The sequence below is a fragment of the Zootoca vivipara genome, chromosome 7 (genome assembly GCF_965207765.1).
Source record: "Zootoca vivipara chromosome 7, rZooViv2.hap1.1, whole genome shotgun sequence".
Lineage (NCBI taxonomy): Eukaryota > Metazoa > Chordata > Lepidosauria > Squamata > Lacertidae > Zootoca > Zootoca vivipara.
Genome location: NC_142590.1, coordinates 14,869,336 through 14,887,116, shown reverse-complemented (window position 1 = coordinate 14,887,116; position 17,781 = coordinate 14,869,336). Strand labels below are relative to the sequence as shown.

Below are 17,781 nucleotides of genomic sequence, written 5' to 3'. Positions count from 1 at the left end.
TGCATATGCATATATTCCACATTGTGAATCTGAGCAATCTGCTGCGGAAAACAAGCTGGACCATATTAATTGTAAGTGCTACCTTTCTCATTGCCTTTATCAAAAATAGACAAAATACATAGTTTAGGATCCAAGATCATTTTTACCTACAAGTGTAGTATACTTGTATACTTGTTTCCAAAATTTCTGAACTTCAGCACAGCTCTACCACATATGCCAATAAGACCCCTGCCAGCGCAAAGAGAATCCTGATATTTTACCCATGATCCAGATGTACTGGGGTAAAATACCACTGATAAATGACTCCTGAATAGTTCTCCCAGAAATCAATCTTTATTTGCCCATCAGCAACTTATTTTGCTTCTTTCAATCTCTGCTCCCCTCTCTGAGACAGCATAGCTAAAGCAGTGACAATGAACCTGAGGCACTCCAGATATTCTTGGACTCCCATCAACGCCAGCCAGCATAGCTCAATGGACATAGATTATGGGACTTGTAGTCCACATTGGCCACCTATGGTTTCAGGTTTTAGTTTCTGAGCCAGTTCCACCAGATGCATACTTGCCAATCAGGCAGAAATATTGTTGAGATGCCAAGGGAAGAGATAGGTACACACAGTTCTATTAAAAGAATAAACTTTAACACTGTGAAAACAACTAGGGGGGGGGGCTTTCCTGATAAATGAGTAACTAAATCTCCTGAGTAAATCAGCAGCAGTTGGAGGAACCACTCCAACTTGTCACTCCACAAGCTTGCAGGAACCACTCGAGATGGGATATGAGAACTGGATTTTCCCATTTACATTTGCTATATTGGGAGAATGTTTTGCAGAAGGTAAAAACACTGAATCTTTTTTTTCTATGGATGCTATAAAAAACCTGGCTTGTATATTCTAAAAAGTGCATTTTCACTTCATTTGTAGAGGAAGTTGCAGTTAGTATATTTCAATATAAGGCCCACACCACTAGCAATGGCAAATTCATATTGTCACAATGACCCTCTCGGGTCAAGATGTTAAAATATGTAGTCCTATGAAAGTCCTATGAAAGTCCTATGAACTGCCCCACAGTTAAGGGCATTCTAGGTCCCTATCCTTTGAAAACATTATTATTATTATTATTATTATTATTATTATTATTATTATTGCCGTGCTTAACAATAGCTTTTTCAAGATTCAGTATTTGTTGGCCCAGTTCTCACAGAATGCATTTTGCCTTTAAATAAAGAGAAAAAGTAGGTGAAGGAGAAGCTTACAATGCATAGGGATAGACTAGTTTTAACTAGAGTTCCACTTTCTGTGCTTATTTTTTTAAAAAAATTACTTATGGATCCTTAAAATATTAACAAATTTATAGTAGGATCTGCACAGGCTCCAAGGTTTGCCTTGTTTCTGTGCGTTTGAAATTTTTTTGATAGGGTTCCAAATTGCTCTATAGAATGAAGGTCTGTGTTCCCCTATAATGGGGACTCTGAGAAGGATGGCAACTTTCCCCTCTTGGCCAAAGTAGATGAAATTTACAGGCACAGTGTGGATTAAGTCTGCCAAAATGCAAACAAATAAGGCCACACACTTTTTTTCTGGGGGAAGTAAAGGAACTTTGAATTCTCCATAATTCCATATAGTGGGTAGTGGCTCTTTCTCTTTTGTACCCTAAAAAAGGGTTCAGGTAGGTAGCCGTGTTGGTCTGATGCAGTTGAAATAAATAAAAAAATTGCCCAGTAGCACCGAGACCAACTAAGTTTGTTCTGGGTATAAGCTATCGTGTGCATACACACTTCAAAAGGTATGCAAGTGGTGTGTATCCCTGCTTCTCTAATTTAAACTTGACAGCTTCACATTTCCTTTCCAGTGCTTCTATACTATACATTTTACAAACTAGGCAGAGTTATGAAGATTTTTGGAGATTTTAAAAATATATATAAATAACCAATCCAGAGCTCTTTAGTGCTCTGCAGGCAACTTTCTGTCAGCCTCACTTCTCACAAAGGTCATGGGCTCAGGAAAACAGAGGGGTATAATGTACACAAAAAATAAAGCATTTAAGGCTTTGTGGAGGCCCTGCTTCTACTTGAGGAAGCATTTATTAACTTACATGTACACTTGGGAATAGAGAGGGATCTGTGAATCCCCCAATTTGCCTCACTACTTGGCCTGCACATAGAACTGATGCTCACCCCAATACCTATAAATGCCCACAAACTATCAAAATGCACTGATTCAATATACTTTGAAAAGTATAAAATCTGTTCTCAACAAAGTTGGTGCCTTCCAAATCCTTTATGCTACAACTCCCTTCCAACTAGCCTAGCTGTTGCTATGGAAGTGAAAAGCACCAGACTTTGAAATGTATGTTCTGGGGGAATTGGTGGAGACCATTATTGACTGAAAATTACTATGCATATATATGGCTTGCTGGAGATGTTTTGCATGGCTCCTGCAAAGGTAAGGTTTTTTTTTAAAAAAAAAAAATTAAGCATTCTTTATTACTTTTACAAAACGTAATGTTGAAGAAGCAGACACCAAGTTTGCAAAAATACAAACCTCAAATAAAAAGAAACACCCTGTTCCCTTCAAACAAAGGTAAAGTTCTGACTCAAAAACCTTTTAGCGATGAGTGTCTTAAGCATGCAGCCGAAGGATGATCCTGTATGTGCTTGGATTTTCAAAAAATCCAACTGCCATCTCTTAGAATGACAGTGGTACCCACCTAAGTGGTGCCGGAATTGAGTTCTAGTGAATTCTGACTGAAAAAGGTCCTCGTTCTGTGTGACTGGAAAGTGTTGATGCTTTTAACACCAGAAACTTGCTATTTTTAAAAATCTCATCTGAACTTTTAAAGGGGTGAAAGAGTATTGGGGAAAATGTTTACAAGTACAAGGGATAATTCAGATGGAAATTCCCAGGGGTCAAAAAAGGTTATGTATGCCACTACTGTGGCCCATGTTTTGTTAGCCCCAAAATGGAAAACGAGCAAGGTCTCATCTCAACTAAAGAAGAATGGCAGCTTAAACGGATGGAATATGCACAGACAATGTATAGAATAAGAGAACAAGAAGAACATGCGCTTAAAGAAGATTGGAAAATGTTTATGGAATATATGGGGGTGGATTGTGTACACTTGAAAATGCTGGCAGCATTAAGATAAATTCAACAGTGTAAATAAGTTTTGAGGGGTGTAATAATGGAATACTGAATGGTTTAGTTCAGGGGTGGCCAACTCCCAAGAGACTGTGATCTACTCTGTGTTAAAAACTGGCAATGATCTACCCCCTTTTGGGGGCTCCAGGTCAAAGTTGTTGAGCTTCTTTTAGGGAAGAGGAAGGCCCATTTTTTAGGGGTTCAGGTCTAAATTGTGTAGCTTTTTTTAGGGAGGAGAAAGCCAATGATCTTCCAGTGATCTACCACAGATGTCCAGTGATCTACCAGTAGATCACGATCTACCTGTTGGTTTAGTTGATGTAAAACGCAGGTATTTATGAGCCATGGAAAGAGAAGGAATGCCATTGATATTGTAAGGATGTTTAAATGAGTATTTAACATAAAACAAAATTTAATAAATTTTTTATATGTGTGTATATATATAAAAGCTTACATCTATACAGGACATGTAATCAAAATAAAAATGAGTCAGCCACTGCTACTGAAATAGGCAAATTTCAGCTAGACAGTTATGGGTGTCAAGCGGGCTTCCTTGGAGAGTGACTTCCAAAAAATGGCTCTTTTCCCAGTGGCTGCATGCTGAACTTCAGATCGCTCCCTTTCTTTGAAGTTATGCGGTACCTGAACTGAATTTGACTCCAGGTTTCTTAAAGTGTGTTTGTACGCTGAATAGTTAACACCTCCCACTGAACATTTCTTCTAGGCAGGCTTTGTGACTTACCCAGCATAAAAAATGGAAATATTGCCCCATATTACTATAGTTTTAAAAACTATTACTTTCCAATGAAGCAAGATGAGAAGCTTTCCTATTTCTGTTTGCCTGGCTATACCACAGAAAGTGGAAGTCAAAATGGAAAGATCAACTGCACAATGAGAGGCTGGGCACCCGTCCCTAAATGCTACCGTAAGTCAATGTGATTTGTCTTTCCAAATATTACAGATTATTATTACTTGCATGCAGGCCTATGTAGCGGAGGTGGGGTGCTAAGATTGGCAGAGGGGACCTTCTTAGTTGTCCCACCATCCTTAGAAGCTTGAGAGCTGGTGGTCCAGGAGAGGAGGATACGGGTGGCACTGTGGTCTTAACCAATGAGCCTCTTGGGCTTGCTGATCAGAAGGTCGGCGGTTTGAATCCCTGCAGCGGGGTAAGCTCCCATTGCTCTGTCCCAGGTCCTGCCAACCTATCAGTTCAAAAGCACGCTAGTGCAAGTAGATAAATAGGTACCAATTTTGACCCATAAGGCTGTATTCCCTAAGCCACTCCCACCTGTTAATCTGCTCAGTGTCACTCGAATATATGCACACACTTGTGTGTTCCCTGCGGGGAATGTGCTGACAAAGCAAATCCCTGCAGAAAGCAGGATTGAACACTCATCAGCTGGTGAGAGGGGAGTCCACTCCTGCTGGGTGCTGCTTCACCAATGTGTTATTTGCGGGGAGGATGCTTCATGCGTGCACACCATTTTGTGCATGCAAAGTAGCTGCTTCAATTGAAATCAGCTGGGATGTCGTGTGCAAATCCACAGCTCCACATCTGCAAAGGATTTCTGAAAATAATGATGCAAACGAGAACTTTAAATCATATACTATGGAAGAAATAACGGCTAAGAAGAGAGGTGATCAGAGGTTACATTTTTAAGTAGAGCTACAGTACACTTCATCTTCTGGTCTCCTATACTAGACGATACCCTGCTTGTGGCACCCAAACCACTGAGCCTCTTGGGGTTGCCGATCGGAAAGGTTGGTGGTTCAAATCCCCGCGACGGAGTGAGCTCCTGTTTGAAAGCACACCAGTGCAAGTAGATAAATAGGTACCACTGAGGTGGGAAGGTAAACGGCGTTTCCGTGCACTCTGGTTTCCGTTACAGTGTTCCATTGTGCCAGAAGCGCAATTATTTAGTTCTGCTGGCCACATGACCTGGAAAGCTGTCTGTGGACAAACACCGGCTCCCTTGGCCTGAAAGCAAGATGAGTGCCGCAACCCCATAGTCACCTTTGACTGGACTTAACCATCCAGGGGTCCTTTACCTTTACCTTAAGATGAGTGTCTTCAGGTCGTTTCCATCAATACAAATTTTATGCCACCTAGTTGTGTTAATGAAGGGATCACCTAATGCTTTCTCCATATTTTCATTCACCACACCTGATTGTTTAGAGAAATGTACCAAACCCGCCTTGGATAATGGTGTTTTCTCGAATATGAAAATGTCCTACAAAATCTGGGAGAGACTGCAATACAGTTGTAATTCAGGTTATCAGATTCCTGGAGGTCCCAGGGATAAAACTATACAGTGTCTTGAAGGTGGATGGTCAGCTCAGCCACAGTGTACAGAAACAACAGGTATGGCTTTTGATAATATTTTCCCTCCCACCCAACCTGGAGAATTGTTCCTAAGGTTGAAAGCTATGTTCTCAACTGATGTATTTGGTGATCATCCAGCAGAGATAATTTCATGGGATTTTTTTTTTATACCTTGGATAAGGAATCTTGTTTTTGTATGGCTATTTCAAGTGAATTAGTGGATGGGCACAAAACCTCTAGAACCAAACACTTTGGAAGCAGAATTCACAAGAAAAGCCTTTTAGCTCTTGAATCTTCTTGGAGGAGAGTAGAACAGCTTACAAAGATGAGTCATTTGACAGCCCGGGCTTGCAATAAAAAAATACATCACGCAAAAGGAAAAGAGATTGAAAGGGTGGAAGGGAAAAAAAGCAAACAGGCACTAGTTCTTAGTTACAGAGCTTATAAATGACCAGCTGGAATCAGTCCCGTTCAAGGAGAGAAGGGAAAATAGCTTCTGTTTGCACATCCGAGCTAAGTAACTGCAGACTGGTAGTGGCATTTTCTAGATGACAATTGCTGGAAGGAGGAATCTGAAAGGGTTCGCTTCCCCCTTGTTGCACCTGTTGCCGGTAGAGGGAGCTGCCAGCCTGCTGTTTTCCCTGCATTGTCAGCAAAACCAAGCGCGTGTCTATAGCAATCTCCACTAGAAACATGGCACAGAAAACATAGGCACTTTCACTGCTGTATATCATTGGTAAGGTCTTAAAAGCGAAAGTGCCCTTTTAAATGTGTTCGCTTTGCAAAAAGAGCTGTCCCAAAAGAGCAAGGGATCTCTCTCTCTCTCTCTTTCTCTCTTTGTTTCAAATGGTGATTGCAGCAAGGGTTAGGGGACACAAGATCACAAATTGACAGAAATGTCACAATTTAAGACTGTAGTTCTATGTACACTTTGGCTGGATCTAGTCACATCAAAGAAGCACTTCAGTTTGTTGTTTAGTCGTTTAGTCGTGTCCGACTCTTCGTGACCCCATGGACCATAGCACGCCAGGCACTCCTGTCTTGCACTGCCTCCCGCAGTTTGGTCAAACTCATGTTCGTAGCTTCGAGAACACTGTCCAACCATCTCGTCCTCTGTCGTCCCCTTCTCCTAGTGCCCTCCATCTTTCCCAACATCAAGGTCTTTTCCAAGGATTCTTCTCTTCTCATGAGGTGGCCAAAGTATTGGAGCCTCAGCTTCACGATCTGTCCTTCCAGTGAGCACTCAGGGCTGATTTCCTTAAGAATGGATAGGTTTGATCTTCTTGCAGTCCATGGGACTCTCAAGAGTCTCCTCCAGCACCATAATTCAAAAGCATCAATTCTTCGGCGATCAGCCTTCTTTATGGTCCAGCTCTCACTTCCATACATCACTTGAAGGTTTAAAGCGCTGTAAATTTAAACAGGGAAAACAGGTAGAGAAAAATAGGACTCCATGTTACTGTCTGGTGACACAATGTTACATACCACACATATAAATCACTTTTTCTTTTTTCTATTATTTTTATTGGTTTTCCAAATAAATAAAAATCAGTCAAAATTATTAAAATTTAATACAATCTCTTTAAAAATGTAGGCTTCCCGCTCCTGTTGCAAACGTTTGTCCATTACTTCCTGATGTAGCCACTTCATTCTTCTTTAATCTCATCTTCATCTTTCTCTTGATGTTAATCCATTCTCACAGCTGACCTTTCTAGTTCCCTTACTTAGCACCTCTGTAAGTTTTCAAAAAAATATAAAATCCATTTCACATGTGTAGTCTTCATGAACCTTTCCCCAGACCTGGTGTGTTGAGATAGATAATTTGCTTTTTTTTTTTTACCAGTGTAGCTGAGTCCTTTCTTACTTGGCAGTCTCATTGAACTCAATAGGACTTACTTTAGGGTAAACATGCATCTCTCTGGTCCTCCCAAAGGAGCCAAGAAGGGAATGTGGAACATAATGGGTAAGAGAGGTTGGTTTAAATGATGCATTCTGGTAATTACAAATAAATTTACTTGATTTAGCTGCACAGATTTGGGGAGCTAATGGGAATGTGTTTTTAATACTGCATTTCCACCCAGTTGGGAGTCACTTACTTTGGGCTGATATTTATGTTGTTCACCTATATGAACTAATCATAAGTAGGATCGCACCTTGCCCTCTACAGCCACAAATGGAGGCCTTGAGAATCACTCTGAGATCAGCTGAGACCAAGCTGATCTGATCGTGTTGCCCCTGTTTTGTTTGTCTGCACGCTCACCTTCCAGTTATACTTTGCTCCCAGATCACTCAAAAACAAATAAATAAAAAGAACCCAAAATAAATCCATGAAATGTTTTGCTTTTGTATGCCTGCAATTATTCACTATTCCCCCACCCACCCCTGTTTCCTCTCTTATTCCCAATGTCCCTTTGGCTGCTTTGCCATTTCACGCTGAAGTCATCAATCCACTTCTTGTTTTTAAGAGACGTGCTCAGTGCCAGACCTGGCGCATGGCCGCTACCACACAGCCCAGAGAACATTCAGCCGGAAGGAAAAGCTCAAATATGAATGTGATGACGGATATCGCACGGCGGGAGGCCACACAATGGAAGAAGCACATTGTGAACCTCAAGGCTGGTCCCTGACTCCCAAATGCACCAGTATGTTGAATTTCCAATGCTTCTGTGACTGTCTTGGCCTTGCCTTGTACAACGTTTGCTTGGGCTAAAGCAAAAGTTCAGGCAAAGGACCTGGCATTTTCAAAAATGGAAAATGGAAGCCTTGGTCTTTTTCATTCTTGCATTTCTTCTTAGAATTTGGATGTTCAGCGCTGAGTCCTGTCGAACATGGAGGCGTCGATCCCAGCAAGGGAAGCTACGAAGAAGGAAATGTGGTTCAGTTCTTCTGCTCGGAAGGTTATTCATTAAAGGGGTCAGAATTAATTCAGTGCTATTACTTTGGCTGGTACCCAGAACCTCCAGTTTGTGAAGGTAATTCATCCTGACATTTGAGCTAGGGATTTTCTGTATTCTGCAAAGCAAGCTCCCCCTTTTAATCTCTGTCCCCCCATAATATCAGTACCACAGCCAATGATTTTCTTTTATATACAGTGGTGCCTCGACTTACGAATTTAATCCGTTCCGAAGGCACCTTCGTAGGTAGAAAAATTCGTAAGTCAAAAAGCGCCATTGGAAACGCAATTTCCCATAGGAATGCATTGGAAATGGAAAAATTCATAAGTCAAAGCAACCCCATCTAAAAATTCGTAAGTCGAAAAAACCCTATCTAAAACTTCCGCGGTTTCCGTTCGGATGTCGAGAAATTTGTAAGCGTGCGGCCATTTGCCCCACTTGTAAGTCGAAAAATTCAGTTGTCGAGTCGTTCGTAAGTCAAGGTACTACTGTATGTTGAAAAATGGAAATAAGCTTTACTGAATCATCTGATGAAAAGACTTTGAATGTAGCAGGGTTGTTTGGTTTTTGAACTGCTTGTCCTTCTGAAAACCAATGGATTTAATTTCCTGCTATTTGAAAGCCAGCTTGGCATCCTTTCTAAATTTTTGCTGTTTGAGGAGGAGTGAGAGCTGCCTTTTATTGATTTGCTGATTTTAACACAAGAGGAATGTGTACAAATAAATCCCGATTTTGTAAGCTGTTTTACCCAATCTATGTTTAGAGACATGAGAAATCCCCTGTTCCGCTAGTCATAAGGAGCTATTCTTACTGGGGAGGAGAGTTACTCTTCCAAACACACAACTCTGGCATTTCCAAGGATTGTATGATTTTATCGAACCTAACCTGATTCTTTCCCCTCCGCCCATTTTTAACCAGAAAGAAGAAACAAGTGTCCTCCTCCGCCTCAGCCCCCTCATGCCAATGTGCTAACCAATGTGCTAAGAACGTACCGCCACGGAGACACATTGCGTTTGGAGTGTGAGCATCCCTTTCAAATGGCAGGAGATGGAGAAATCCGATGTGAGAATGGCAGGTGGACTTCGCCTCCCAAATGCGTTGGTCAGTTGTCTTGCAAAACTGGGGATTTAAAAGATCCTTATGTTTCGGAAGGTCGTCAAGTTAGAGCTTTTGAGAACGGATCTAGAATTGGAGCCACTCCCTTAGCACACACTCTTGGCCCCCAATTGTGCAGTGGACCAACAACAGCCCAAGCTAGAGCTAATGACAAGCAGAGCCCACCCGATGACTGGTTGTGAGGGAGAAGGCAGACAAGATGGGCACTGGATGAGGGCAAACAGGACAACTCAGCTGTGCCTCATTTGCCTTGAAGGAGCAGCCTTTACAGTCCTGTTAGGGATTGGCAAACATGCCTGTTTGGGTCCCTTTCACTCTCACAAGTTTTTATCCATAACTCTGAGGGACCCAGGTGGCGCTGTGGGTTGAAGCACAGAGTCTAGGGCTTGCTGATCAGAAGGTCGGCGGTTCGAATCCCTGCAACGGGGTGAGCGCCCGTTGCTCGGTCCCAGCTCCTGTCCACCTACGGTAGCAGTTCGAAAGCACATCAAAGTGCAAGTAGATAAATAGAGACCGCTCTGGCGGGAAAGTAAACGGCGTTTCCATGCGCTGCTCTGGTTCGCCAGAAGCAGCTTTGTCATGCTGGCCACATGACCCGGAAGCTGTCTGCGGACAAACGCTGGCTCCCTCGGCCTATAAAGCGAGATGAGCGCCGCAACCCCAGAGTCGGACACGACTGGACCTGATGGTCAGGGGCCCCTTTACCTGTTCCATTTGTGCTGTAATCTTCCCAACATTTTAATGCATATTTAAATGTGCACTTTCTCTCAAAATACACAGTTCGATGCATTCTTAACTAAAGAAGCTAATAATCACCAGTATCACCTCTGTTTTCAAACCAGCCTAAGGTCCAATTTGTGAATAAGAAAGTGTTTTGTTTTGTTTTCAGATGGTACAAAAAACAACAACCCCAAGCCAGTTAAATAAGCTTATCTTGGATGCCCTTCACATTCATGAACAGCTGAGAGAATGCCTATTTTTTATCAAAAGGCTAAAATAATTCATGAATATCAAATACTAAGGGTCTTTCTGTATGAACTATGGAACTATCGATAAACCAGAATAATAATAATAATAATAATGTATTTATGCCCCGCCTTTTTTCCTGACAGGGAGTCAAGGAAGCTTACAGATAAAAATAAGAACAGCTAAAAACATAGGAAAAACAATTAATCATTGATAGAATTTAAATTATATATACATTAAAAATATATTAACAACAACAGCAGCAGCAAAACTGAAGGAGCTACATTCTAATATTCAAAAAAGTACTAAATCTGGTGGATAGCTAAATGCCAATCGGCACCTTAGGCCAAGAGGTGCAGATGAGACAATTCCATGTAGGAATTTACAAATATCAGAATTGCCCTCTTTCCGTGACAAGGAGTTTGACTTGTAGCACCAGCACCCAGGAAGCTCGTTGTGGGTGAATTCTGAGATTTCTCCACTGTCTCTCAGAACCTCACACAACTTAATCTTAATGTGTTCAACATGACAAAGTGGAAACTCTAAAAAGATGCAGAAGGAAATTGAAATCAAGAGTGTCATTTGTATGATTATTTGACGATACACGTGGATGCCAATGAAAAGACTTCTGTTTCCATTTATTTTTTATTTTTCAGATGTTGGCCGGACAGGAAGCACAGAAGGTCATCACAGCTTAGAAACTGAAGAGAGCTGCAGTTCCCTACCCATAGTTGAAAACAGTTTTATTTTTAATAACATCAACCCTTCACTGGCAAGCTACAAAACTGGTTCTGTAGTGGAATACAGATGTAAACCCTTCCATCTGATAGAAGGACCTAACACAATTCGCTGTGTCCAAGGAAACTGGACAACCCCTCCAGTTTGTTTAGGTAAGTATTGGAGGAGAATGTAGGAATGCTCTCTGTGGGGCTACCTTTGAAGGTGACTTGGAAACTACAACTAATCCCGAAAGCCGCTGCCAGACTGGGAGAGGCTGGCGGGATCATATAACACCAGTCTGAAAGGATCTACATTGGCTCCCAGTATGTTTCCAAGCAGAATTCAAAGTGCTTGTGCTAACCTTTTAAAGTCCTAAACAGCTTTGGCCCTGTATACCTGAAGGAGCATCATTCAGCCCAGACACTGAGATCCAGCAATTCTCTCACTGCAAAAAGTGAGGTTACAGGGAACCAAGCAGAGGATCTCCCCCCCCCCAAAAAAATATATTTATTGGTTTTTATAAAACTGGAAAAAACATATAAAACACAACAATACAAAAATCACATAAAACACAAAAATATAAAAAGGAAAAAGGAAAAATAACCATATTTATCATTCATGTGTCCTGACATTGTTGACTTCCTCATGTCCCTCCTTGCTGCGTTTCATTGTATATCATCCTTAGTAATTTCAATATCATACTTCAATCATCTTATTTTTACCTTAACTAACAAATTCCACCTCTTATTAATTCCTTAACAAGATTTCAATTCTTATTTAACACTTATATCTAAATCTTAATATACTACAATACCTCTACAAATCCTCCTCTACAACCTCCCTGTACTTCCAAATCTTATATTAAACATTTCCAATATTGCAATTATTTCTTAAATAAACTTTGAATTTCTTCCAATCTTCTTCCACCGACTCTTCTCTCTGATCATGAAGTCTCCTGGTCAATTCAGCCAATTCCATAGATTTGATCATCTTCATCTGCCATTCATCCACTGTAGGCAGGTCTTCACTCTTCCAATTCTTAGCCAATAAAATCCTCGCTGCTGTTGTGGCATACAGAAAAAACGTAATATCTTTTTTTAGTAATTCCTCTCTGCCTATTCCAAGTAAAAACGCTTCTGGTTTCTTAATAAAGGTGTTTTTCAACCCCTTTTTAATTTCATTATAAATCTTTCCCTAGAAGTTCTTTACTTGGGGGCACGTTTACCACATATGGTAAAAGGTTCTGTCTGCGTTCTTACATTTCCAACATTTGTTATCATGCTTATGATAAATCTTAGCTAGTTTTACCGGTGTAAGGTACCATCTATACATCATTTTCATCATATTTTCTCTTAAGGCCTTACACGCGGTAAACTTTATATTCTTCTTCCACAACCTTTCCCAATCCTCCATCATGATATTATGACCCACATCTTTTGCCCATGTTCTGTTATGATTAATCAGAGGATCTTTTCGGTAGTAGCACCCAACTTGTGGAATGCTCTCCCTTCAGATGTCAAGGAAATAAACAGCTATCTGACTTTTAGAAGACATCTGAAGGCAACCCTGTATAGGGAAGTTTTTAATGTTTGATGTCTTACTGTGCTTTTTATTTATTGTAAGCCGCGCAGAGTGCTCACCATCAGGCTTGATTCTGTCAGTGTCTCTAGCGTGGAATAGTATGAGAAAAGCAGATCATATTGACTAGCAGCTCAGGATATTTCCCTCCCCTCCAGTATCAACATTCTGGGTCAGGTAGGCTTTTATGTGAGGGGATAATTGGATTCCAGTTATTCTGTTCTTTGTTCCTTGTATAAGCCACTTGACTATTGATCTTTACCCTGCAGAACCATGTATGGTCAATGAAGAAAACATCGGAAATCGCAACGTAGAAATGAAATGGAACCTGGAAGAAGAATTATATTTCCTACATGGAGACATTATTGAATTGGTGTGCAAGCCAGGATACGTTTTGCCACCATCGATTGGCGATGCTCAGATGGTGGCGCAGTGCAATCGGGGAGAATTAAAATATCCCACATGTGTTTCAAACGGTAACGCTAGATTGAATCCCACCCATTATGTCTGATCTGCAGTTTTGTGCTCTATCAGTTTGAATGCTGTTTGCACCACACTCTTCTTCAGAGAAGCTCAGAATGACACTACTGGGTTTTACTTTCCTAACAAACCAATGGTAGATTGGTATGATACATAGTGATTTCTCCACGGTGCACCTGTAAACTTTACTGAAAAAGCCATTTCAATCCAGATTTCACCAGTTCAAACCTCAGTGCATTTCCCACTATATGAGGGATGGCTAATCTACAGCACTCAGACTGCTCCACTATACATTTTTTGTGGCTCCTCCAAATCTCCCCCAAAATATCTGTCTATATTTATCTATATGACTGTTCCTATCCCTTCTCTAATGAAATATTCTGATGCCTAAACATTTTCATACCCTCCAAGCCACTCCAAATTTGTCTCTTTTAGTTAGGTGTTTCTAAAATTAATTTTTAAAAAAGAGAGAGAGATACGGATCGCTCTCATACACACCACACACCACTTCCCATTTTTTATTTTCTTTAAAAAATATTTTTTAAAATAAAAAAATGTATTTATTTATTTTACTGCCATCTCCTCTGAGATGCAATATGTTTTTGTGCCTCTCCAGCCCCTAGCATGTTTTTTTTTAAAAAAGAAAAATTGGCCACTGCCACTTTGTCATGCGGAGCCCAGAGGGTTGGTTGACAATCGGTCAGTGCAGCCCTTGACTACAAAAGTTTAGCAACATTTGTATGATATGAGTCTGCCTCGTTTCTTATTAAACCTGACCGAGAGAGGAATTTTCTTTGCTGCTTTGCCCGGGAAAACCTGATGTTTGCCCTGAATCAAAACAAACAGCAATCAGACACACACACTCCAAGAGTGTTCCTTCAGAACTGGCTTGTGAAGAGAAGGCTGGTGTCACAGGAATTGGTCCTGCAAACTATTTTCTTAGGGCCACTTTCTCTCTTCTGTTTAAACACATTGCTCTCATTTTGCAGACCCAAATGAAAGCTGTGGCTCTCCACCTTCCATAAAAAATGGAGTCGTCATGGGTTTGTTGACAGCGGACTATGCTCATGGTTCATCAGTAGAGTATAGTTGCCATGAATACCATTTTTTGCAAGGTTCTAGGAAAGTGTCCTGTTCCATGGGTCATTGGACTACCCCACCAATTTGCATAGGTACTGTACAATGTTGCTATTCTCCCCCCCCCCAGCATAGTGACAACTTGGAAAATGCCTTATTAACTTTATTCATTGCCCACTGCTTCCGTCTGTTGTTGCTCAACTAATAAAGGCTGGGAAAAGCCAGCATTACTTGATGTAAGACTTTACAGAAGGGGGTGGCTCATAGCTCAGGGAAAGTAACTTATTGATTGCTGTTGACTAAAAAGGTCAAAGGTAAAGGACCCCTGGACGGTTAAGTCCAGTCAAAGGCGACTATGGGGTTGTGGCACTCATCTCACTTTCAGGCCGAGAGAGCCGGTGTTTGTTCACAGCTTTCTGGGTCATGTGGCCAGCAGGGCTCAACCACTTCTGGCACCATTTACCTTCCTGTCACAGCGGTACCTGTTTATCTACTTGCACTGCCATGATTTTGAACTGCTAGGCTGGCAGGAGCTGGGACAGAGCAACGGGAGCTCACCCCGTTGCTGGGATTCAAACCACCGACCTTCTGATTGGCAAGCCCAAGAGGCTCAGTGGTTTAGACCACAGTGCCACCCGCATCCCTCTTATTGACTAAAACCATAACTGACCACTCTAATGAATGTTGTAGTACATAGATCAGAAAAAACAGCAAACATTTCTAATTAAAGTCATGCCATGAGAATATTAACACTGCATTCATTTTCCAAGAGCCGTGCACCTTATCAGCAGAAGAGATGGCAAAGAATCACTTGGATCTAAGATGGAGTTTTGACAATCGACCATATTTCCTCCATGGAGAATTTGTTGAGTTTATGTGCAAAGCGTACTACTTCGGCTCACCTTCAAGTTCAGCATCTGATTTTAGAGCACAGTGTCAGAATGGAGAACTGTTGTATCCACAATGTGTACGGATTAGGGGGTAAGCAATTGATGCCGCAATTGTGTAATGCTGCCTTGGGAGTAAGCCCCCACCAAACTCTGTGAAACTTACTTTTGAGTACACCTACTTAGGATTGTACGATAAACTACCTGTGTAGCAAGGAGGAAATTCATTCATGCATATTTCAAACTTATTATACCATGAAGTATTATTTGGAAAAGTATATTTGGAAAGTGTATGTTAGCTTAGAAACCTTGTGCTTGAAGTGCTAGATCTTCATTTGTAGAAAGGATTCAACTTGGGGATTCATTCAAGACATACAATCTTTCAAGTGCCTAACTTGAGTGCTATCTGTGAGGATGGAATTGCTGCTTATAGATTTTCCCTAGCCATTTTTTCTTAAGGGTTAGTGGAGCAAAATGGCTCTCCCTGTTGCATCTTTATGCCTCAAATCGAGTTTCGTTGGTAATAGCTGTTGTTGTTTACCATGTCTCTATTTTGAGTGACTTCAGGGTATTTTGATTTGGGTTTTTTTTTTAGGTAAAAGAGAGCTGAATAAATAATGTTTGGTTGGCTCGTGAACTCTTTTCCATGTTGCAAGCTAATTGCCAATATGAACTTTGTGTATCTGCTGTATATTTGCACAAGACTAATCGAGATAGCTGCTGATCTCAACATAGAACATCATTTGGAGACGTTCATAAGACACCTATAATTTTATCAAGACAAGTTACTTGTTGTTTACTGTTGTAACAATTGTTTTCTCAAAATTTATCTTCTGTAACATGAGAATAAATAAAAACAGTACTAAAAAAATCTAAATGGTTTACATTTCAACAAAAATTAATATAGATTGATGCAAAGATACAAATTCCACATTTGATGCAATCGCTGCTAATCATAATTATTGCACACATTTTAAGTAATATAATTTAGCAATAAATGACCCAGAAATGCCTGGCAATGCAGCATGGTGGCCTTCCTTGATGTTTTTGCCATAGTGCACAGCAAACATGGGATGGACTTTTTTGATTAAACATTGGGAAAGGTCAGGAGGAAAGCGAAATATTTATCTCCCTTCTTCCATGAAAGTTTTAGCAGCTCTTACTCACGAGTAGGACCTTGGCAAAGACACATGCCTGATTACCATGTTCCCTCCCTGCTGGTCGATTGTTCAGGAGTTTCAAAAGCTTTCTCCAGCCCAAACATTGCAGCGACTGATACCAACTGACACCAGCACACTCAGGGATCCACAGAGTGTTTGCAATTGTGTAACAGACCTCAGCAACTCAGCATTTGGCTAATCTACACTGCAACATGGCTCCCTCTCTAGCATCAGACAGCAAAGAGAATGAACAAAGAACAATAGTCCCACTTCAGGAAACACAGTAACACAAACTTCCTGTCTTCGTCACTTCCCACTGTGGAATGAAACATACACCATCATGTGATAAACAACAATCCCATGACAGCAGACACGGGGAATGAATCTTCAACAGAAAGATGCCTCTAAAGCAGGCATCCCCAAACTTCAGCCCTCCAGATGTTTTGGACTACAATTCCCATCTTCCCCGAGCACTGGTCCTGTTAGCTAGGGATCATGGGAGTTGTAGGCCAAAACATCTGGAGGGCCACAGTTTGGGGATGCCTGCTCTAAAGTATTCTTGAATCAGAAGCCAGCCTAAATGAATTTGTGAGGTTCTTACTGGTCTTGCAAAACAAACAAACAACAACAACAACACAACAACAACCCCAAAACAAACAAACACCTCAGCTAAGGATATTTCCTCACCTGAAATTTCAGATGTAATTTTGTCAATTCCCTCATCATCTGGCCTCTGAGAGCTGCTGATTTTGGTTTTCCTTTTGGAGACCAGGGAATGGATTTTGCAGTTCCTACAGCACCTTGCAATAAGGCTGCACATCGTTTTCAGCCTAGGACAGAATAGGGGAAAGTTGAAAAACTGGGCTGTTGTGTCTTCATGTTCTATCACTGCAGTAAGCTTGGGGCACCCCACACCTCCAGACCTAACTTTAATTTGTTGTCAGGAGCAGCAAGGAGTAGGACTCTACAATACCATCTTCCAAATGGAATGGAGCATCCTGGAAAGAAAAGTGATTAAGAAAGGGACTGTCTGGCAGAATCCAGAAGCACTTCACACTCTATTTGCTGCAAGTCTCACTTGTCCTGTCCAATAATGATGGTAGTTGTTGCCTGAACTCTTGGTAAAAATGTGGATTTTTTTCTTTTGCCTTCCTAGCATTATTGCTGATACTTCAACACTGGAAAAGCAGAAAAGGCTGGTAATAGCAGCAAGGGAGAAAAACCCCACTTTTCCTTAGGCTTAGGATGTCCCTATATTCATCGGAGAAATGTTGGAGGGTATGAGAGTTCCCTTCACTTCAGAAAGCAAGAAGTCTACCATTATATTTATTTAGTATAGTCATACCTTGGTTTTTGAACAGCTTACCATAGTTCTCAAACATTTTGGCTCCTGAACGCTGCAAACCAAGAAGTGACTGTTCCGGTTTGTGAACCTCCTTTG

At 41.1% G+C, this 17,781-nt stretch overlaps 1 protein-coding gene across 2 annotated transcripts; it reads left to right on the top strand.

Moving 5' to 3' along the window:
• The first annotated feature begins 703 nt into the window (after positions 1 to 703).
• F13B (coagulation factor XIII B chain) lies at positions 704 to 16,191 on the top strand. 2 transcript variants are annotated; one of them, XM_088673742.1, is made up of 10 exons: positions 704 to 834; positions 3,864 to 4,064; positions 5,316 to 5,501; positions 7,928 to 8,104; positions 8,258 to 8,434; positions 9,275 to 9,457; positions 11,095 to 11,328; positions 13,006 to 13,212; positions 14,206 to 14,388; positions 15,064 to 16,191. In XM_088673742.1, the coding sequence occupies exons 1-10, from the start codon at positions 771 to 773 to the stop codon at positions 15,276 to 15,278; spliced, it is 1,827 nt and encodes a 608-aa protein (XP_088529868.1). In that variant the 5' UTR covers positions 704 to 770; the 3' UTR covers positions 15,279 to 16,191. The 2 variants fall into 2 exon arrangements, with proteins under 2 accessions (XP_088529868.1, XP_088529869.1); XM_088673743.1 differs by having other exon boundaries at positions 737 to 834; positions 3,868 to 4,064.
• The last annotated feature ends 1,590 nt before the right edge of the window (positions 16,192 to 17,781 follow it).

Excerpts from the sequence above, each read along its gene's own strand:
- F13B (XM_088673742.1), top strand. The coding sequence starts at position 771 with ATGGGATATGAGAACTGGATTTTCCCATTTACATTTGCTATATTGGGA. Across the intron at positions 835-3,863 it reads GGGAGAATGTTTTGCAGAAG|GCAGGCTTTGTGACTTACCC; the intron begins GTAAAAACACTG and ends CATTTCTTCTAG. Across the intron at positions 11,329-13,005 it reads AACCCCTCCAGTTTGTTTAG|AACCATGTATGGTCAATGAA; the intron begins GTAAGTATTGGA and ends TTTACCCTGCAG.